Source organism: Garra rufa, chromosome 21 (genome assembly GCF_049309525.1).
Source record: "Garra rufa chromosome 21, GarRuf1.0, whole genome shotgun sequence".
In the NCBI taxonomy this organism is placed as follows: Eukaryota; Metazoa; Chordata; class Actinopteri; order Cypriniformes; family Cyprinidae; genus Garra; species Garra rufa.
This window is the reverse complement of record NC_133381.1, coordinates 22326552-22350171: the sequence shown is the minus strand read 5'-3', so window position 1 is coordinate 22350171 and position 23620 is coordinate 22326552. Positions and strand designations below refer to the sequence as shown.

General features: G+C 36.8%; 1 protein-coding gene across 5 annotated transcripts in view; it reads left to right on the top strand.

Annotated features, from left to right (window-relative positions):
- hectd1 (HECT domain containing 1) overlaps positions 1-23620 on the top strand; it is a 47004-nt gene that overhangs the window by 1131 nt on the left and 22253 nt on the right. For all 5 annotated transcript variants that reach the window (XM_073826668.1, XM_073826670.1, XM_073826667.1 and 2 more), the window contains exons 2-23: positions 4233-4479; positions 7460-7694; positions 7840-8067; positions 9798-10079; positions 10220-10490; positions 10587-10663; positions 11016-11114; positions 11208-11322; positions 16743-16917; positions 17054-17192; positions 17288-17458; positions 19735-19957; positions 20081-20344; positions 20430-20506; positions 20668-20802; positions 20885-21031; positions 21119-21213; positions 22213-22318; positions 22427-22561; positions 22674-22813; positions 22925-23248; positions 23330-23496. In XM_073826668.1, the coding sequence (XP_073682769.1) occupies positions 4340-4479; positions 7460-7694; positions 7840-8067; positions 9798-10079; positions 10220-10490; positions 10587-10663; positions 11016-11114; positions 11208-11322; positions 16743-16917; positions 17054-17192; positions 17288-17458; positions 19735-19957; positions 20081-20344; positions 20430-20506; positions 20668-20802; positions 20885-21031; positions 21119-21213; positions 22213-22318; positions 22427-22561; positions 22674-22813; positions 22925-23248; positions 23330-23496 (3745 nt within the window). In that variant the 5' untranslated portion in view covers positions 4233-4339. The remainder of the gene's footprint in view (positions 1-4232; positions 4480-7459; positions 7695-7839; positions 8068-9797; positions 10080-10219; positions 10491-10586; positions 10664-11015; positions 11115-11207; positions 11323-16742; positions 16918-17053; positions 17193-17287; positions 17459-19734; positions 19958-20080; positions 20345-20429; positions 20507-20667; positions 20803-20884; positions 21032-21118; positions 21214-22212; positions 22319-22426; positions 22562-22673; positions 22814-22924; positions 23249-23329; positions 23497-23620) is intronic.

The window sequence follows — 23620 nt, the reverse complement described above, 5'->3', positions numbered from 1 at the left end:
GCTGTAAGAACAACAGCAGACGGAATCTAAAAATAAAGCACTACCTAAATTAAATTGGACTGGAACTCTAGTATAAGAAACTACCTAAATGTCTTCCTTACTCTTATGCTTAGCCTAGGTGGAAATGAGCTTAATGTTTTAGTTAACCATGTAAAAGATCTGACATATGAGGGGAAAAGGAAAAAAGTTGTGCATGTGGTTTGTTTTCGTATATCTTGTTTAAAGGGTTAACGTTACTCCATTTCCAGAATAAAAAGTATTCCTGATGATTTACTCACCCCTATGTCATCCAAGATATTCATGTCTGTCTTTCTTCAGTCGGAAATAAATTAAGTTTTTTTTTTTTTTTTTTCAGGAAAACATTCCAGGATTTTTCTCCAATGGTGCTCAGTGGTTTGAAAGTTAAAAATGCAGTTTCAGTGCAGCTTCAAAGGGCTTTACACAATCCCAGCTGAGGAATAAAGGTCTTATCCAGTGAAACAATCAGTTATTTTCTAAAAATAAAAATGTGACCCTGGACCACAAAACCAGTCATAAGGTTAAATTTTTATTTATTGAGCTTTCATATACATCATATGAAAGCTCAATAAATAAGCTTTCTATTGATGTATGGTTTGTTATGATAGGACAATATTTGGCCGAGATACATCTATTTGAAAATCTGGAATCTGAGGGTGCAAAAAAATCTAAATACTGAGAAAATCACCTTTAAAGTTGTCCAAATTAAGTTCTTAACAATGCATATTACTAATCAAAAATTACATTTTGATATATTTTTAGTAGGAATTTTACAAAAAATCTTCATGGAACATGATCTTTACTTAATTTCCTAATGATTTTTGGCATAAAAGAAAAATCTGAAAAAATTTTGATCCATACGATGTATTTTTGGCTATTGCTACAAATATACCCCAGCGACTTAAGACTGGTTTTGTGGTCCAGGGTCACAAATGTACTTTTTAACCTCAAATGCTCATCTTGACTAGCTCTGCGACACATACCCCATGTACTCTGGTTCAATAGAGTTAGGGTAGGTCAAAAAACTTCCATCATTTTTTTTCTCATCCAACTTCAAAATAATTCTACATAGCTGTTTTACTTTTTTTTAGTTTGACCTTCTTTGCATGTTCACTATGTAAACACTGGGTTGGTACTTCTGCAGTATTGAAGGGTGATTTAGAAGTTGGAAGAGAAAATGAGATGAGTTTTTGCGACCTACCCTAATCGTTTCGAACTGAAGTGCACAAAGTACGCATCGCAGAGCTAGACAAGATGAGCATTAGAGGTTAAAAAGTATATAAATTGTTTATTTTTCTCTTCATTTTTTAGAAAATAACCAATTGTTTCGCTAGATAAGACCTTTATTCCTTGGCTGGGATCGTGTAGAGCCCTTTGAAGCTGCGTTAAAACTGAGTTTTTAACCTTTAGTCTGTTGAGCACCATTAAAGTCCACTATATGGAGAAAAATCCTGAAATGTTTTCTTCGAAAAACTTAATTTCTGCGACTAAAGGCTGTGAGATTGGAGTGAGTAAATTATCAGAAAATAATTATTTTTGAAGTGGAGTAATCCCTTAAAGCTTGGCGCAGCAGTTTTTTTTTTTTTTTTTAAGTCCTTTAGGATTGTACTTGTCAGACTGTACGAACTTGCTGATCATGTCACACTGTGGGATCTCATTTGTTATTAATGTCAGACTGTACGGCAGTCAAGACGTGTTAGAAATGGGTGCGCACACGAAAACTTGTCCGTATAATCGGCTGTCGGTGAACAAACTAACAATCAAAAACCACAGATTTTAGACTAGGATTATAGGAATCTTTTAGGATTTTCAAAATTTGTCTCAGATGGCCAAATTCGCACAGTGTGATCCCGTCTTAAAACATCAAGCTTTTATGACTTATATAGTATGATATAGTGAGAATAGTGCTTACACTCAAGGAGGAAATAAAAAAAAAACCATTTAAATTTTATTCAGAGGCACAAAATTCTGGTAGCTTGTAATATAAATCAGTGAGATTTTTATAACAGTAAAGAGGGATTGCACTTATGTCACGATTTGGCCGGTTACCCGGATGTGTGGCCATATTGACGATGCTCGGATGTAAACAGCAGCATGGTTTGCACGGTTAATGTTCTACTGAATACTAATACGTAGTCTAAACTACGGAAAAAAAACGTGGAAGCTGCGAAATCATATAGAGATGGACTTAGTAAGCAGGAAAGGGTGCAATATTTTTGACAAACTGAAGTTAATAGGCTAATATCTTAATTAATACTGCTTGTATATGCATCTTTACCACCTAATATTTCACCTATCTGACCGGAACAAACACAAATGTTGTCAAGATTCTTGCCCTGGGTCAGTTTGGCCAACCACAAACGCATTTTGTTCCTCAGACAGTTTTTTTTGCACTCTTCTCCTTGATTTGTCATAACTTTTAGCAGATTATAGTACTCAATGTTTTCCCAGTTTGAACGATTAGTACAGCCTAAAACCTGACAATAGTTGATCATTTTCAGCAGCAATAATCAGGAAAATATGCAAGTTTCATTTGGTTCAGTGGCATTGTTTACATTCAGTGCCACCAAAATGGACAATTGATGACACATCATGAAAACGCTCTTTAAGACATCTTAGTATGATGAGACTTAAATGATTAGTTAAATGTTTTGTGGTTTTAATCGAAGGCAGCAAAACATGAAATGCAATGGAATACGAGGTTGATTGAGTAAAACGCAGATAAACATTCTTCAAAAGCCAGATGTATTGTATTTAATACATTTTTAACATGATAATTTGCTGCAGTCCAGTAAATGTTGATTTTGAAATCTTAATAACAATATAAACAACTTATACATTTGCTTTATAAATATCATTATCATTAAAGATTTTGCAGCGAAAAGATCTCTGTACCATGAACTTTTTTTTTTTTTTTTTACTAAAAAGTATGAACTAATCATAAGCAGGCAGAATGCATGTAGTAGATTAGAACATGTTTTTCAGCAAAGTTTTGATTGTGGTGATATTATAGAGGCCTTTGAAATTCATGTATCAAATATAATTCAGTATGCTTTATAGGGTTAAGTTAATTACCAACAATCAAAATCTAACAATATGAAAACAAAACTGTTATTTTTGGACTGGTGGGCTGATAGGCTTGAAACAAACAGATCCTATTCATTTGAAGGTAGTATAATTATAATAAACTTTCTGCGTTTTCTTTCCAAAAGAGAGAGTAACCCAGGGCTATGGCATCGGATCTTGTTTTCAGAAGTCTAGTATATTGAATCCATTGTGTGGTTCACAATGGTCCAGTGTAACTGTTAAAAAAAAAAAACAGGTTACAAAACCAGAAAGAGCAACTCGGGATATGTAAACTCATGAATTTAAAAAGTTCTGCTGAATGTGTTTGCTATGGAACATAACTGTCTAATCTGATTCAGGTCAAAATCAGGTGACAGCTTGTTTTAGAGTAAGAAGTAGTAACGTAGAGTTTGTGTATGTGATGTGTTTTTTTTTTCTCCTCTCCATCCAGTAAATCCAACAGTTGCTTTGAATGTCAAGTTCAACAGGACATTCTTCTTGAATCAAGTTAGTCACTTAATCTGTTGATAAGTGGATCTCTCTGTTAGTCTCTAAGAAGGTGGTGGATCTATCTGAAGCCTGCTTGTCTGTTTGTCTGTCTGTAGCCACCTGGGTAGTAATGAAGGACAGACATTTGCTATTTCACATAAATCGCATAAATTTATCCTCCTGCTTGGTTCAGTTTGTCTGAATCAGGAAACGAATGCTGCTTTTCCCATAATGGATTGTTTCGCAAAACAATAAAAGCGTAGTGATTTCTCAGTTTGTATTGCCTACTGTGTGTCACTGAAAAGCTGGGCTGTTTGGGCCATGCATTGTGAGTCATTGATGAACTATTCATCATGCGAACTGTTGTTGGCCAAGCTTACTAATCAGCTAATCATAGCGATTTCTTTCAGTGCTTTGATTACAGGCGGCAGTTCATCATGTTTATAGTCAGTTTTACTCCTATTAGTATAGCATTCAAGTTCGTACATCTTCAAGGAGTCATCTGCTCCACCCGTTTCGTTATTACCTGAGAGTTTTCATTCTTTTATTAAAGGCTTGTGTTTTCAGATCAGCGCCACACAGTGGATTTTGTCTGGTGTTTTTGTTTCCCGTTCTATCCCAGATATCAAGCTCTTCTTTTGTTCCTTTTTCTCATGAAGGTGAAGACTTGATGAGACAACAAGAGGGTCAGTGACTGCCCCTGTTCATTTCTCTCCTGCTGCTGGCGGGGTGACTGGGTGTTGGGTGGATTGGGAAGTGGGGCGTCATGGCGGACGTGGACCCGGACACATTGCTGGAGTGGCTGCAGATGGGACAGGGTGATGAGAGGGATATGCAGCTCATCGCCCTGGAGCAGCTCTGCATGCTGTTGCTCATGTCAGACAACGTCGACCGCTGCTTCGAAACGTAAGTCTGAATACTGATGAGGTGTCATTTCTGTTGTGCTGAAGGGTTTATTACTTTTGATAGTTACAAGAGAGCTGTTCATAACTTTTACATTTAATTTGACTATTTTGTAAAATGTAAATTTTAGAGTGTGGTACAATATAATGCTTATTAACTTGTAAAAGTGTGACAAGAGGCACTTAGAGCTTGAAAATGCTTGAGTTATCGTTAGCAGCCTCAAATTTTCTGATTAGTGAAGAGTCACTTTTAATTAGATGTTAAAATTAAGTCTTAAGTAGCATGGACATATTTGTAGAAATGGCAGAAATTACATTGTATGAGTCAAAATTGTTATTCTTTTATGCCAAAAATCATTAGGATATTAAGTTAAGATCATGTTCCATGAAGATATTTTGTAAATTTCCTACTGTAAATTAAGGCTGTCAAATGATTAATCACGATTAATCACATCCAAAATAAAAGTTTAGGTTTACACACTAAATGTGTGTTTACTGTGTATATTTAATATGTATATATAAATGCACACACATACATGTATAGATTTAAAAAAATATTTATATGAATGAATAGTTATACTTCTATTTAATTTAGACTATATATAGAATTATAAATATTTTCTATATAAATCTAAAAAAAATTCTTGAATATACATGTATGTGGGTGTATTTATTTTAGTATGTAAACATGAACTTTTATTTTGGATGTGATTAATCATTTGACAGCCCTACTGTAAATATATCAAAACTTAATTTTTGATTAGTATTATGCATTGCTAAGAACTTCATTTAGACAACTTTAAAGACAATTTGATCAGATTCCAGATATGCAGATAGTTGTATCTCGTCCAAATATTGTCATATCCCAACAAACCATACAATGGGAAATTGACCCTTATGACTTGTTTTGTGGTCCAGGGTCCAATATAGAACAATAAAATCCTAAATGAAGAGGAGTGTCTGGTGAAACTTTGTTAGATACTGTGAGAATTTGTATGGTCTTAAAGGGATAGTTCACCCAAAAATGAGAATTACCCCATGATTTACTCACCCTTAAGCCATCCTATGTGTATATGACTTTCTTCTATCAGACGAATACAATCAGAGTTAAAAGTTCTGTCTTTGGAACGCCACTTAGCGGAAGCTAGAGATTACAGTTTATAAAGTTTTAATTATGGATACTTTCTTACACAAATGCATCGATTCACGTCAGAAGGGCTTTATTAAACCCTCTGAGCCATGTGGAGCACTTTTTATGATGGATGAATGCACTTTATTGGACTTCAAAATCTCAACACCCATTCACTGCCATTATTAGGGGTGCAACGGATCGCAGATGATCCGTGATCCGTACGGACCGGACCCCACGGTTCGGTACGCATGTGGTTCGCGGATTAACTGTTAAATTGAACCATCATAGAGTAAAAGGATATGATTTGCATATGTTTCGTCTTGTCAATTTACCCATTCAAACTACTTAAACTGCTGCAGCAAAAGAGAACACGCGCGCTGTTTCTTGATTCTTTTTTTTTTTTTACCGCTGCCGCACATACCTGAAGCGAGCACGCGCACAGAGAGAGACGCGCGATTCAGACTGCGTGATTCACAGGTTGATTCCTCTTTAAAACTTCTCTCAACTTACATACAAAGTTATGTTTAATACCCGTTTTGGTATTCTGGTAAACACAGTCGGTTATGTCTTCAGTGAACCGAAACAGCTGAGAAAGATGCGTGCCAGTATCAGAGACGTGCATTAGGCCTTAAAGAGACAGCGTCCTATAAATACCTGCAGTGAGAAGCACTAGTTATTTTACAATTAAATATTAAATTTCTACACCTGAATACTAGTGTTATTGATTTTATTAGTAACTTTATTTTTATTCATCTACACTTTTCATTTTTGTAATTGACTTTATTAGTTCAGCTAGTAGTTTTTGCTGTGGATTAGAAGTACTTAAAGTTAGCATTCAGTAATTATTAAAAAAACAAACTTTTTTTTGTTTTGTTTGTTTTTTGCTGATCCGAAAAATGATCCGATCCGTGACTCCAAATCCGTGATATGATCCGAACCGTGAGTTTTGTGATCCGTTGCACCACTAGCCATTATAAAGTTTGGAAGAGCCAGGGCATTTTAATATAACGCTGATTGTATTCGTCTGAAAGAAGAAAGTCATATACACCTAGGATAACTTGAGGATGAGTAAATCATGGGGTAATTTTCATTTTTGGGTGAGCTATCTCTTTAAATAAAAGTAAATAAGTGTAATTCTAATACAAGGAGTTGTGTAAATATGCACTGTTTGGTAAAAGGTTATGAATAAAGTACTACAGAGTAAAACAAGTTTATTGCACATTTTAGTGCACATTAGTGATGCTTGTTTGAATTAAGTTGTGAACTTAATGAGTACACAAGTCTGCTGTCGTTAGATTCTCACAGTAACTCACTCCAACATGTATTAAAGGGTTAGCACTAGACTGCTTGTCTTTTCATGTCTTGAATAGTCTATAATTAAATTTGGTGATCAATTATTGGATCAGCAGCGTTTTGCTGATTTCTCAAACTGAGGAAGCCAAGGCAGACAAAAGATGTTCAAGACAAAAAAGGAAGCACCTCGGTTGTGTGGGAGTTTTTTTGGTCTTAAATGTGATGACCCTGCTCAGTCACAAGTGGTTTGTACAAAGCTGTAGATCATGGGTAGTGGTTACCCAAAGGGGAAATGCAACTGTCCTTTTAAACCCAAGGACAACAGTGTCACTTGAGTAAGAGATATATCAGAGGTTGAGGTACTTCGAAGACATGCATTTGGAGTTTATTATTTTCTGGCTTTAAATAAAAATAGAAATTGATTTGACACATTGTAGGTTTATTGCATCACTGTGCTGTATTATCTAACAAGTTAATCTTGTATCAGCATTGTCCCTCCATATTGTGCAGACCTAGCAACGCTTCTTTTCACTCTGACACTGCTGTCTCGCCACCACAGGTGTCCTCCACGGACATTTCTCCCAGCTCTGTGTAAGATCTTCCTGGATGAGAGTGCGCCAGATAATGTGCTGGAAGTGACAGCCAGGGCCATCACCTATTACCTGGACGTTTCTGCTGAATGCACCCGCAGGATTGTGGGAGTAGATGGAGCCATTAAAGCCCTGTGTAACCGGCTAGTGGTGGTGGAGCTCAACAACAGGACCAGCAGAGATCTGGCTGAACAATGTGTAAAGGTAAATATTACACTACTTTTCTTTTTTTCAGTCAATTTGCTAGTATGAGTTAAAAATGGTTGAAAAGATGCCCTATGAAGCTGTTTTTGAACAGTAAATTTCACTATGCACGTTGGTCATACTATATACTGTCTTGTGTCATCAGGTTCTGGAGCTGATCTGCACACGGGAGTCTGGAGCTGTATTTGAAGCGGGTGGACTGAACTGTGTGTTAAGCTTCATTAGGGACAGCGGTCATCTTGTGCACAAGGACACCTTGCACTCTGCCATGGCAGTAGTTTCTCGCCTCTGTAGTAAGATGGAGCCACAAGACTCATCCCTAGAGACATGCGTGGAGTCCCTCTCTAGTCTGCTGAAACATGAAGACCACCAGGTATTACACAAAAGACACGAAGGCTCTGTTTGCACCTGGTATTAGGATGTTTTCGTCGTTCTGATCGCAAGTGAACAATGCTGAGAAATCAACCATTTCCAGAGGTAGTCAAAAAAAACGGATTGCGATCATACTGTGGAACGCTTATGTGGTCAAATGTATGAAAGAACGCTGATCTCCACTAGCTAAGCTCATCTTTAAACATTACGATGTTCATTTCTTTTCCTTTAAATTACAAACTTAAAGTAAATTACAATGAATAAGCGTATGTGACCCATTAAAAATAAATATTTTTCTTTTCAGTGGTTTAGTTTTTGCATGCACATAAACAAAAGGAGAAAAAGGTGAAAAACAAAACAACATATGATAGGAATAAAATAAATAGGCCTACACAAAATGTTTCAGTTAAATCATTTGCAAATTAACAAAACAAAAGGAACAAAAACAAAAAAACAAGTCTGTTTTGTTTTTGTGGCCGCACCACAAGTTTAAGAAAACAGAGATGACTGAAAGCACGTCCTGTTTGTTTTCTTTATTTTACAAAGGCATAGTTTTGTTCTTATTGTGAACATTTTATTTTTTCCACTGTGATAAGGACAATATCCAAAGTCATGCCGAAGCACACATAACGTGTCTTTTATAGCATTGGTAAATGTTTATAGGCACATATTGTTAACAATGAATGTTAGATTGGAAGATCAAAAAAGGCCACATACACTGGCCCATAGACTCTTCCCTTAAAATAAATCAGGACCGAAGTGGACAGAAGAGACAGATTAAAACACCAGGTGTGAATGAAAATGTGTCTCCCTCGTCTACTTGTGATCTGATCGACCAAAATGCATCTTAATACCAGGTGTAAACGGGGATTTGGATTCTGTAAGGCTTTTCTAGCTGTATTTGTGTGAGGAATGAAAATTATTCAAAAGTTTGTGGTCTGTATGATTTTTGTTTTATAGTCTCTTATGCTCACAATGGTTGCATTTATTTGAATACAGTATTATGGATTAGTTAATTGTTTCCATTTTTATGTATTTTTAAAATGTTTTTTCCATTTAATGGTTAAGTTGACTTTTCATCAGTCATTACTCCAGTCTTTAATGTCTCATGATTTTCCACAAATCATTATTTGAATAGAAAGTTCAAAGAATAGCATTTATTTGAAATATAAATATTTTGTTACATTATACACTGCCGTTTGAAAGTTTGGGATCAGTAAGATTTTTAATGTTGTGTTTTTTTTTTTTTTTTTTTTAAATAACTCTTTTCTGCTCAAGCTGTGTTTATTTGATTAAAAATACAGAAAAAAGTAATATTGTGAAATATTATTGGAATTTAAAATAATGGTTTTCTGTTTTAATATACTTTTCATCAGCCATTACTCCAGTCTTCAGTGTCACACGATCCTTCAGAAATCACATTAAAAACAAAAAATCGTAGTGATCCCAAACTTTTGAACAGCAGTGTAAATGTCTTTAATGTCAATTTAACGTATCATTGCTAAATTAAAACGTTTCTTTCTTTCTTTAATAACCAAAAAAACTTACTGACCCTTAACTTTTGAATGGTAGTTTTTGTTTAATTGAACTGTTGATTAATAGAATCAAGAATAAAATCTGGTTTATACTTTACTTTTCCATAGTCATAAAGGACTGACTTTGTTGGAAAAATTACACACAAATGTTATGCAAACAACTAAATGGTAATTATTGTTCTGGTGTTATCCACAGGTGTCTGATGGAGCTTTGCGTTGCTTCGCTTCACTGGCTGACCGGTTTACACGGCGTGGAGTTGATCCAGCCCCATTAGCTAAGCACGGACTGACAGAAGAGCTGCTGTCCCGTATGGCTGCAGCAGGAGGGACAGCATCTGGACCCTCCTCCACCTGCAAGCCTGGCAGGACCTCTAGTGGAGCCACTCCATCTGCTGCAGACTCTAAACTGAGCAACCAAGTGTCCACTATTGTCAGCCTTCTGTCCACACTATGCAGAGGCTCACCACTTGTCACACATGTAAGATGTATATTCTCACGGGAACATACTTTCCATTTGCTAGATGTAACAAGTACTGTGTGTTTCCTCTGTTTTTTTTTTTATGACAGATAATGGCAAGAGACTTTTTCTGTACATTTGTGTTGCATCTCTTCCTTTAGGATCTTCTGCGCTCAGAGCTGCCTGACTCTATGGAGAGTGCTTTGCAGGGGGATGAGCGCTGTGTGCTGGACACCATGCGGCTGGTGGATTTACTGCTGGTGCTGCTCTTTGAGGGCCGCAAGGCTTTGCCCAAGTCTACAGCTGGTTCTACCGGCCGTATCCCTGGTCTGCGGCGTCTCGACAGCTCTGGGGAACGCTCCCACCGACAGCTTATTGACTGTATACGCAGCAAAGACACCGATGCTCTCATTGATGCCATTGACACCGGTGGTAAGTGTTTTCCGAATAGTGCATGCAAGATCAATATTTTAGATTTTGTAGGGTTCACAGTCTGACTTGTACTGTTACTTTTTATTTCCCTCCAAGCATTTGAAGTTAATTTCATGGATGATGTAGGACAGACTCTCTTGAACTGGGCATCAGCATTTGGAACACAAGAGATGGTACGTTTTTTTTTGTAATGGAATTTTTTCAGACATTGCCTTCAGACACCGTGCAACAGCATGAGCAAAAACAGCAGACTTGTGAATAAAGGTTGCACATTGAATTTAGGACAGCTTTGTGCAATATGGTTATGTGGAGGAGACGCAACTAAATAGGCAAGATTGTAATTCTGGCTGACGCGCCACCAGCAGCAGTGTTACAAATGCCATGCATAATGAAAACTAATACAGCCTGACCCCCTTTGTCGTCTGGTGATGGCTTGTGTAAGTTAGAAAAATTGGGTCAGTGCAACAGATAAACATTGTTTTCTAAGGATTGCAAGCTCTCACACTGTATTCTGGCCTGTTTAAGGTGGAGTTCCTCTGCGAGAGAGGTGCTGATGTAAATAGAGGTCAGAGGTCATCCTCTCTGCACTATGCTGCCTGTTTTGGCAGGCCACAAGTAGCCAAGGTAACGTGTTTAACATGTGACCAAGTTTTTTTTAGTTATTATACTGTTTTTTTAAATATTGCATTAATTTTATGGCTTATGTTTTTACAATAGACTTTACTGCGCCATGGGGCCAACCCTGACTTGAGAGATGAAGATGGGAAAACTCCGTTAGACAAAGCTAGAGAGAGAGGACACAGCGAGGTTGTAGCAATTCTCCAGTCTCCTGGTAAGTCCATCAGCTTTCATCTCTATTTCATGACATTTTAGTTAACCACTGGTGCTGTCAGAACAATGCTCTTGCAGGGTTCATACAAGGTACTTAAAGTACTTTTTAAAATTTAAGGCCTGGAAAACCCTTAAAATAGCAATATTGTTTGAAGAGGTACTTGAAAAGTGCTTGAATTATTGAAAGATGATGCGTCTATGAAGTAAGTGTTTTGTAATATCTATTTCATGACTAAAAACGCCAACCTTCAGCTCATACAGTATAAAGACCCTTCATAGAACACACTACACCGGGGAAAGGCTGTCTAAAATGGGATTCACATCAGAAACTTGCTTGCACTGCTCACAAAATAGTCCGGACACATATATCCACGCCACATGGCACTGCCCACCCATTAAACACTTTTGGGAAGATGTCACTGAATCCCTATCCCACCTCCTGGGCTGTCGCATCCCATTATCCCCTTCACTCTGTCTACTGGGCGATCTATCAGCACTCAATCAGGAAATAACAAACAAAAGGATACTCCTCCTAGCTCTAGCCATCTAGTTCATCTTCTTGAACTGGAAATCCCGAAACACTATTCATATAACACACTGGAAAAATTTGCTCACAGAATACATCTCCCTAGAATATTTTTCACCTCCTTACAACTCAATACATCAGAACCACAACTTTCAACATCAGACCTCACTCAACTCTTACAAATCTGACACACTTATCTTAATTATGTATTCACAAAATATTATATATATTTATTTATTTATTTATTTAATAAGGTAATAGTAATATGAGTTTTCATTATTATTATTATTATTACTAGTGCTGTTGTTGTTTTCATTATTTTTATCACTATTTATATCAGAGAAACATTGAGCAGTAATAAATTGATGGGATGATGTTTTCATTGTTATTATTATTTTATTATTATTATTATTATTATTACTAGTGCTGTTGTTGTTTTCATTATTTTTATCACTATTTATATCAGAGAAACATTGAGCAGTAATAAATTGATGGGATGATGTTTTGTATGGACAGTAACGGTTTAATGAAGATTATATCATTGAATATGTGACCCTGGACCACAAAACCAGTCATAAGGTTAAATTTTACAAAACTGAGATGTATTCATCATATGAAGCTCAATAAATAAGCTTTCTATTAATGTATGGTTTGTTAGGAAACGGCAATATTTGGCCGAGATGCATCTATTTGAAAATCTGGAATCTGAGGGTGCAAAAAAATTAAAAATACTGAGAAAATCACCTTTAAAGTTGTCCAAATTAAGTTCTTAACAATGCATATTACTAATCAAAAATTACATTTTGATATATTTATAGTAGGAATTTTACAAAAAATCTTCATGGAACATGATCTTTACTTAATTTCCTAATGATTTTTGGCATAAAAGAAAAATCAATAATTTTGACCCATACAATGTATTTTTGGCTATTGCTACAAATATACCCCTGCGACTTAAGACTGGTTTTGTGGTCCAGGGTCACATATACATAATCAAAAGTGTATAAATATAAATAAATTAAAACTGCACCCAACAAATACCACTCATGTTTTTAATGCACCGCATGTTGATTTTAATGCACCACACCCTTCTTTTAATGCACCACTTCAGCTTAAGCTTACATACATATGATGTCTATAATGTTGCCTTGAATGGAGAGGAGGAGGGGAAAAAAAACAAAAAAAAACATGCACACTGAAACAGAAGCTAGGATAGGTATGGTATGTGTTGGGTATGGTTCATTATTAAATTTCCCCTTTATATAGATTTATATAACTACTATTGTGATTATATTATTATTATTATTATTATTATTAATAGTGATATTACTGTTGCGGGCATTACAAAATATCATCACAAAATATTACTGTTACATCACATTACTACTACTACTACTTAGGGTTGGGTGGATAGACGATGCCATCGTCCATCGCCGATGTCCGATAGGCATCGCGATGCTGAGCCGGCATCGCGATCCATCGCACCGCCCCCGCTGCAGCAGCAACCCACTCGCGAAAAACGCACACTCCAAACGAATTACACGAACTAGTTCGTTTACATTAATAAATGAGGCGGAAAAAGTGATTGACAGGTGGTAATTTGTGTGTAACTTTTCTTTATTTATTTATGTTTGGTTTAGGGCTGCAACTAACGATTATTCATAATAAAGAAAAAAAAAATCTGAAGAAAAACACACTATAACAAGCATAAAATACAGTGTTTCTGCTATTTATTCTGCCGTGGCTGTGTTTAGTGTCCCGCCAACAGCAGCAGCATCAGCAGCGAGCGCAAGTGCCTCCAGCAGAGTTCCACGTTCAAATGCACGCAGTAGTGTTAAGCTGGTCGCAAAGCCCCATGAATGAAAGAGTTTTTTTTTTTTTTTTTGAATTATTTCGTTTTATAGTAGTTAAGTAATAGTTTATAGTAAATTATACTCTTTCTTTTATGAGCAAAATTAAGTCTCCATGTCGTGCAAATGCGCTTCAGCTTTTAGCCTAGGCTACTCTCCGCACAAATGATTAGATATGCGCCTATTAGTAGGATTTATCTAGGTTAAACGAATAAACTAATATTGTGATATGCTTTGTTTTTTTTTATATCTATGGATTTTAAATTGTGATGACTTGAGAAGGCTTGACCATTTAACCGCTTGGTCGTTACTTTAAAAAACAAAAACTTGAATTTTACAAACAAAACGTGTTCCAAATATATTTCTAAATTAACTTTATAAACTAAAGAAACGAAAATAAATGTCATTACTTCGCTATTAAAAACAGCAGCTGTGCAATGTGGAAGAGAAAGAGAAAGACAGGTTCCAGTCAGACTCGGGCCAGTAATTCCGATGAGGTGTCGAGGTTGTTAGGAATTTTTTGCAACGAATGTCTGTTTAATAGCCTATTTAACACTTATTTAGGCTACTTTCTTATTTAAATGTATTAATTATTTGATGCTTTAGCCTCATTTATTTTGATACATATAAAAACACCGCGCCACCTGCGCTAGTTGGTCCATTACCACCGCGGTGGTAAAAATCTGGTATTTTAAATCTAAATTTAACATTCAACGACAGATGTTTCAGCACAATGAATGTTTTTGCGCTGAGGATTAATTGTCTATTGTCTCCCTGTCTGTGTTCCGGATGTTTGACGCTCATTCAGTAAAGATTTAAACTTAACACAGACTGTCAGAATGAACTTTTATGCATAAATGGAAATGGATTTTATCGATTAGTTGTTGCAGCCCTAGTTTGGTTATGGGTAAAACAAAGACCATGCGGGTCAGGTAGTGGAAATGGTAGGTTACAATTAATTAATTCGCCGCGTTTGACGACGATGCCATCGTCCATCGCGATGTTTCCCATTAGACATCGTACGATGCCGAATTGGTCGACATCGCCCAACCCTACTACTACAATTTTTTTTTTTTTTTTTTTTTTTTTTTTTTACTGTTAATATTATTGATATTACTGTTACCATCATCACAACATTATTGTCATCACCATCTTTAGTATTATTGTTGTTGTTATTATTAATATTACTGTTATTATTGATATTACTGTTACTGTCATCACAAAGTATCATCGTTATCGTCATCGATTATTTCAATTTATGGTTATTTCTATTATTTCTAAACATGCTAATACTACTTATAACATTACTATTATTCAGATTTTTGCTCATTTTCATTTATTATCATTGCTGTTTTTGTTGTTGGTATTGTTTTTTGTTGTTGTTTTTTCTGCGTTTGCCATGTTGTATGTTTTTGCACTCCAAATAAAAAGTGTTTAGTTTTGTCAATAAGCACACATCTTTTCACGCAGTTCAAAAAACATCATGCCTTTTTTGTTTATTTCAGTTAATGTCGGATAACAATCAAGCTAAGCAAGTAGAAATACTGACAGTGTCGTGTAAATATGGCTGAAGTTGCGAAAAGAGTACAGATGAACCAAATCAATTGAGCTATTTAGGCTGGAACCGCTCTGATTCTAACTCATGACTTTTATAATTTGCTTGAATCGCTTGAAATGAATAATCAGAGCCTTTCACTTTCGAATTTTAACATCGCTTAGAATGATTTTAAAAAGAGGCGGACAGTAGTGAAGTATTTTTACTTTACTCAAGTAAATTGTAGTTTATCAGAGTGTTTTTCTTTGGAAAAATTTACTTCACTACATTCCAAAAGATAATGTCTTTTTACTGCACCACATTTCATAAATCAAAGTTGTTTTACAGTTAATATTTAAGAACATTAAAAATGTACTATAAATCTTTGAATTACTTTTACTTGAGTAAAAGTAAGAAAGTAATAGATTTCTAATGTAATATTAAATATTGAGTATTTAATATGAAACATAGTGCAGTAAAAAGATGTTTGAAATGTTGAAGTAAAGTTTTCTAAAAAAAAATGCAATCTCATAAAGTAGAGACAAAAAAAGTACTTTTACAACAGAGTAAAAATGCTTCACTATTGTCCGCCTCTGATCTTGAGTCATTTGATTCAGATTGAGATTTCAAAGTTTGAAGTCCTGATCTAAATCAAATGATTTGCAATATGCAAAGTTCTGATCTAAGTCAAATGATTCGTGATCTGAAATGATGGTTTGCGAATCATTATTCAGACGGGGATTTCATAGCGTTAATTGCAAATCATTTGCTTTAGATCGGATCTTCGTAGTGCGGATCGCCAATCATTTGATTCAGAGCAGGACTTTGGTGTGGGTTTGCGAATTATTTGTTTCATATCAGGATTTTGGAACAATTTTCATGAATCTTTATTTCTGATTTTTTTTTTCTTAAACAGTAGAAAACATCAAACCATTAAGCAGTACAGTTATAAAACAGTAGAAAACATCAAACCATTAAGCAGTACAGTTATAAAAAAAATAAAACAAAGAAAAAAGAAAAAGTATATACACCAATATAAATCCCTTAATACAATTAACAGTTGTTGTACTATAATAGAAGTCTAGTATACTTCGTAATACTTTAGTAGTAATACTTCACATGTGCTTCACTTTATTTTTGCCATTTTTTTATTAGCGTATATTTTTATTTATCTATTTTCCTCTTTTAGAATTTGAAATAAAGACATAAGTGAGATCTCTGAAGTCCTTGAACATAAAGTAGTGCTTTAAGTCCTTGAAAGTCCTGGAATTTTTTTTTATAGTATCTGTACAAACACTGCTCTTGTCATTTGAACATCTCAAACCAGCCAGACATGGTAGCATTTGCTCAACCAATAGTGAGAATTTGGGACAACCATTTACGGTGACAGGGTTGGCATAGAAATTACAACCTTGTCCTTGAATGCAGTCACTCTCCATTCATTTTGTAATGGTGTTTTCCAGGGAATTTGTTAGATTTTGAAAATAAAGTGTTTCTTGTTTTTAATATAGGAGACTGGATGTGTCCTGTCAACAAGGGGGATGACAAGAAAAAGAAGGATGTTAATAAAGAAGAAGAAGAGGGCAGTGAGCCGAAAGGTGACCCTGAGATGGCACCTATCTACCTGAAAAGGCTGCTTCCAGTATTTGCACAAACCTTTCAGCAAACCATGCTGCCTTCAATAAGGTGAGGGGCTCTAGAAGACCATCAGTGTCAACATACATTTTTAGAAAGGAAATGGTTGTATTTTGTTGCCAACTGTTGGTATGGCATCAATACTTTGCTTTTTAATTTTGGTTTGTTTGTGTAATTTCCTTTACAGGAAAGCTAGTTTAGCTCTGATCAGAAAGATGGTGCACTACAGTTCTGAAATTCTACTTAAGGAAGTTTGTGACTCTGATGCTGGACACAACTTACCCACTGTACTTGTGGAGATCACTGCTACTGTGCTGGATCAGGAGGTTGGATATTTTAGTCTTTCCCTCCTGGTGATCTTTTCTGAAATTTAATAGGGTTGAAGTTAAGTCTTGCTGACCTTTCTACTTCTTTTTCACAGGATGATGATGATGGTCACCTGCTGGCACTGCAGATCATTAGGGATCTAGTGGATAAGGGAGGTGACGTGTTCTTAGATCAGCTGGCCAGGCTGGGTGTCATTAATAAGGTGTCCACTCTGGCAGGACCCACATCAGATGATGAAAATGAGGAAGAGGCCAAACCTGAGAAGGTCAGACTCAACACATTCCAAATTTGCTTCTTACAGGGTACCCACGGGGTCTTAAAAGCATTGAAAAAGTCTTAAATTTGATAATCCTTAATAGCCTTGAATTTGGTATACAAAGTCTTGGATTTCGTTACAAAGGTCTTATTTTATTTATTTATTTTTTGCCTTTCCTAGGATTAAGTTTATACCATAACAAAATTAACTGTTACTAATGTAGGCTAATTAAAAATTCATGCAGCGTAACACCGTGTCTACACCGGACAAAATACAATAGAACCTATTATGCTGTCTACACTGGATGCGGCACGGCGCGACACGGCAAATCCCCGACAGTAATCTGCTGCCGCGTTCTATTAATGATGAGCTCACACAAAGTTTAAATGATTTTGAACGGTCGCTTTGTCGCGTCCAGTGTAGACAGACTTTAGCTTGTCGCGTCCGGTGTAGACACGGTGTAACGTTGAGTGCACCTCGCGCTCCACGTCATAGCAGAAAGCGTGCTTATCCGTTACTATGGTTACTAGGTGGGGCTGGGTGGTATATCGAGTTCTGGGGATATATTGATATGATTCCCCAACGCGATGCGGGATTATCCAATATCTTTCATATCGATATGGTTTGAGGCCACACGTGCGCTTGTGCGTTCTGCGTGAAACAGACCACTCCAAGGTAGCACGCGACATGGAGGAACATGCAGCGCCGATCAACACAGAAAACGTACTGGTCAGTAAAAAGAAAAACAATGGTTCACTTATCTGGAGACGGTTTGGATTTAAAACTTCCGATGAGCAGCAAAAACATCTGCAGGGAATATTATAAATCAGTTGTATCAAAATGTGGAAGCATGTCAAATCTCTTCCACCACTTACAGCTTTACCCTAAAGTGAAGTACGATGAGTATTCAGCCACGAAGACTACGCAGCAGGGCTCGCAAAATCGCTAGCCCGATGTCCCGGAGCTATTGTGTTTTCCAGTCGGCTACCAAAAGGTGTCACCGGGCTGCCCGATGGGCTATCGTAAAGTAGAGGGTTCCTGCAGGTCCTTAAACTCCTCAATTTAGTTGTATCAAATTTAAGGCCATAAAAAGTTTTAAATATGTTAAATAGCTTAATGTCTCAATTATAATTTAGGAGGTCTTACATTTGTGGACGGAAAGACGAGAATTGCAATAGAGCTGGATTAAACTTCAAAAGGCAATGATGTCATTGAATAAATATGCCCGCTGCACGTTTCAAAGTCAAAACGCGGCACGGATGTCTTTATATGACTGTTTCTGAAGGGAACCGACTGTCCTCAGAAAAATGTCTGTCATTTTCATTTCATATCTGATAAAACTGCATTAATGCTGCTTTGTGTACAGCCGTTACTAGGGAAACCGTAGTATTTCAGCGCTCCTAAAGCGCCCCCTCGTGACAGAGAATGAATTTTTATTTCCACATTTTTTTCAGCTGTTTATGGTCACATGATTGCAATTATCGACCTGTTTTTATGCAGCAAACACAAAGAGTTGTAAATGTGAAAAGTTAATGTGCCTTCTCAATATCTAAACAATTAAGACAGTAATATTTATGTTTTAAATATAATAATAAATTATATATTCAATTTATCCCTTTTAAAGGTATAAAGGCTGAAATGCTGTTGTATGAGCTATTTTGTTTTTGTGTGAACCTGTATCTGAATTATAAATCATGCCATTTTATGGCTGAAAATTCTACCGTACACTGTCCAATCCTACTCATACTGTTCATTTTACTTGTGCAGCTCTTAAAAAGGGTCATAAATTGCCTTAAATTGATATTTAAAAATTCTGCAGATACACCAAATAGTGAAATAAAATTCCTTCCTTGATATTTGTTTATATTTGTGTATTGAAAAAAATGCAGCCAAGGCAGCAGAGCTGCGAAGGCTATAGTGTTCAACACCAAGTTCAAATTTATTTGTTTATTACAAATCAAATGTGTGTTACGCTGTTGCGTATGTATTAAATATAACTGATAATTTAAATAAAATGTTTTATTTAATTCAAGTAGCCCACTTGTACATAATTATTTTCTAGGGTTCAAAATTTATACCGATTTGACATTTTCCCCTCATACTTCTGTCGGAATGGGTACGAAGTTGGCATTGAATTTCATTTGAAATGGTATTAAAAAGGTCTTAAAAAGCCTTGAATTTCATTTGGAGGGTCCCAGGGGTACCCTGTTCTTAATTGTTCATTTTTTGTGTATCCAAAAAGTCGGTTGATGACTAAATTTAGAATTTGTTCTGAAATAAATCAGGATGATGAACCACAAGAGGATGCCAAAGAGATCCAGCAAGGGAAGCCTTACCACTGGAGAGACTGGTCTATCATCAGAGGCAGAGACTGCCTTTATATCTGGAGTGATGCAGCTGCTTTAGAGCTTTCCAATGGCAGCAATGGCTGGTTCCGCTTCATCCTGGATGGTAAACTGGCCACCATGTACTCCAGTGGAAGCCCGGAGGGTGGCTCTGACAGCTCAGGTAGGTCTCCTGCAAAGAAACAGATCGATCAGTGAAAGAACAGAGCTATGTTAAGCTCTGTTAAATTATGATTGGCTTCTTTTAGCTATTGTGGCTGATGTTTTCTTTCTCTCCCTTCTATAGAGAGCAGAAGTGAGTTTCTGGAGAAGCTGCAGCGTGCCAGAAGTCAGGTCAAACCGGTGACAGCCAGCCAGCCCATCCTGTCCACCCAGGGGCCCACCAAACTCACTGTGGGTAACTGGTCGCTAACTTGCCTGAAAGAGGGTGAGATTGCCATCCATAACTCAGATGGCCAGCAGGCCACTATCCTCAAAGAGGACCTTCCGGGCTTTGTGTTTGAGTCAAACCGAGGCACTAAGCATTCTTTCACTGCAGAAACCTCTCTAGGTGAGTTTGGAATAGTAGTTTAAAAGCATCAATTTTGCAAGTATCTTCTCAGTCACTCAATTATTGGGTTCTTTGTTTGTCACAGGGTCTGAGTTTGTTACTGGCTGGACTGGTAAGCGAGGAAGAAAGCTCAAATCTAAATTGGAAAAAACTAAACAAAAGGTAGGATTAATGAGTATTTCTTTGAAGCAAGTATTGAAGCATGACTTTCAGATATGACCATGCGTATTTAAGACAGTTGCGTTGTTATTCTTAGTAACCTCAGACTGTTATAGTGTGAAAATGACATTACCCAACTTTCTCTTACACCTCTGTGTCTGTAGGTAAAAACCATGGCTAGAGATTTGTATGACGATCACTTCAAGGCTGTGGAGAGTATGCCGAGAGGTGTAGTGGTCACTCTGAGAAACATCGCCACACAGCTAGAGTCTGCTTGGGAGCTACACACTAACAGACAGGTAGAATTACGCTAAATTGTCATGGTTAATTTTAGTTCCCATGTATTTGGGGGTAAAACAGTTTGCTTCTTTTTTTCTTCAGTGCATTGAAGGTGAAAACACATGGCGAGACCTCATGAAAACTGCTCTGGAGAATTTAATTGTCGTTCTCAAAGATGAGAACACCATTTCTCCATATGAAATGTGCAGCAGTGGCCTCGTGCAAGCACTTTTTACTGTCCTCAGCAATGTGAGTCATGCACAATTTAACTCCAGTTGTAAACATGCCTGCTTTTATTCCCAGTACACATTAACTATTTACTTGTTTTCCTCACAGAGTGTGGAGCTAGACATGAAACATGATTGTAAGCCTCTGATGGAAAGAATAAATGTGTTCAAGACTGCGTTTACTGAAAACGAGGATGACGAAAGGTAAAGTATATCTTCTGTTACACATGGCGGTAATTGAGCCATCTCAACCAGACTCAACCAGTAGTTTACAGTTGAAGTCAAAAGTTTACATTTGCCGTGCAGAATCTGCAAAATGTTAATTGTTTTTTTTTTTACCAAAATGCATCCATTTTTTAGTACTGACCTGAATAAGATATTTCACATAAAAGATGTTTACATATAGTCCACAAGAGAAAATAGTAGTTGCATTTATAAAAAATAACCCCATTCAAAAGTTTACATACACTTGATTCTTAAGACTGTTGTTACCTGCCTGATCCACAGCTGTTTTTTTTTTTTTTTCCCTTAGTGATAGTTGTTCATGAGTCCCTTGTTTGTCCTGAGCAGCCAAACTGCCTGCTGTTCTTAAGAAAAATCTTTCAGGTCCCACAAATTTTTGTTTTTTTAGCATTTGTGTATTTGAACCCTTTCCAACAAAGACTGTATGGGGGGAGGGGGGCAAAATAAAAATAAAAATGTACACATCCTCATTCTGTTCAAAAGTTTTCACCCCTGCTATTAATGCATCGTTTTTCCTTCTAAAGTGTCAGTAAGCATTTGAACCTTCTGTAATAGTTGCATAGGAGTCCCTGAGTTGTCCTCAGTGTGAAAAGATGCATTGTCATTGTTGGAAATGGTTCAAATACACAAAAATGCTGAAGGACCAAATAATTTGTGGGACCTAAAGGATTTTTCTGAAGAACAGCGGGCAGTTTAACTGTTCAGGACACTGTGGATCATTCAGGTAACAACGCGGTATTAAGAATCAAGTGTATGTAAACTCTATGTAACTTATCTTCTATGTAAAATATCTTTTTCAGGTCAGTACTAAATAAAAAATAACATGCATTTGGTATGATCCCTCTTATTTTGGTAAAATAATTAACATTTGTATGCAAACTTCTGACGTTTGTGTGTTTTGAACACAATGAGAGAATTAGTTTATATTTGTCTTATATTTAAATTATCTCTGTCTTCTAGCCGACCAGCAGTTGCCTTAATCCGCAAACTGATAGCAGTGTTGGAGTCAATTGAGCGGCTACCTCTCCACTTATATGATACACCAGGCTCAACATATAATTTACAGGTTAGTTTCCATGTTTGAGTGTAAATTTTTAGTTTGGTGCATATAAAACAGTGACATCTTTCATTATCAATGGTGATATTTCATTAAAATCTTTTTGTGTTGTGTTAGATACTGACAAGGAGGTTACGCTTCCGTTTGGAGCGTGCTCCAGGTGAAACAGCCCTGATTGACCGAACTGGTCGAATGCTAAAGATGGAGCCCCTGGCCACTGTCGAGTCACTGGAGCAGTATCTGCTCAAAATGGTAGGAAAGCTTTTTTGTGTTTATTTCTTGTATTATTCCATATTTACTCAGCTGTATCCCCACAGGCTTTTGAGAAAAGGTCATAACTTTTGTCTCATCCCTTTTTCCCCAGGTGGCCAAGCAGTGGTATGACTTTGACAGGTCCTCATTCATCTTTGTTAGGAAGCTCAGAGAGGGTCAGAGCTTCACCTTCAGGCACCAGCATGACTTTGACGAGAATGGAATCGTATACTGGATTGGTACCAATGCGAAGTGAGCTGCTTTGCATTATCATTTAAATAGATTTTTGTTTTTCGTTCTCATACTGTAAACCTCATCAAGACAAAATGTTAAAATAAAGAATGCTCTTCTGTTTCGCCAAAGGACCGCATATGAATGGGTGAACCCTGCTGCTTACGGATTAGTGGTTGTGACTTCCTCGGAGGGCAGAAACTTGCCTTACGGCCGGCTTGAAGACATCCTGAGCAGAGACAGCTCTGCCCTCAATTGTCACACCAACGATGACAAAAACGCCTGGTTTGCCATCGATCTTGGTTTATGGGTCATCCCCTCTGCATACACGCTTCGCCACGCTCGTGGATACGGTCGATCCGCCCTTCGGAATTGGGTTTTTCAAGTGTCCAAAGACGGACAGAACTGGATGACTCTCTACACCCATGTGGATGACAGCTCTCTCAATGAGCCAGGGTATGTGTGTTATAATCTACTTTGACTTGACTATGTCTTTTTTTTGTACACAGCTACTAATATGACTCAATAACGCCTTAGGTCGACAGCCACATGGCCTCTGGATCCATCCAAAGATGAAAAGCAGGGCTGGAGACACATTCGTATTAAACAGATGGGGAAGAATGCCAGCGGACAAACACACTACCTCTCCCTGTCTGGTCTAGAGATCTATGGCACTGTTACTGGTGTGTGTGAGGACCAGCTGGGTAAGTACCAATGATTTCTTCATGCTTAATCAGAGCACTGTTTGTTGTAAGGATATGAGTATTTGGTTGTACATAGTTGTTGACTGATGGAGGAAGATCTGAATGAGAGTTAAAGTAATAACAT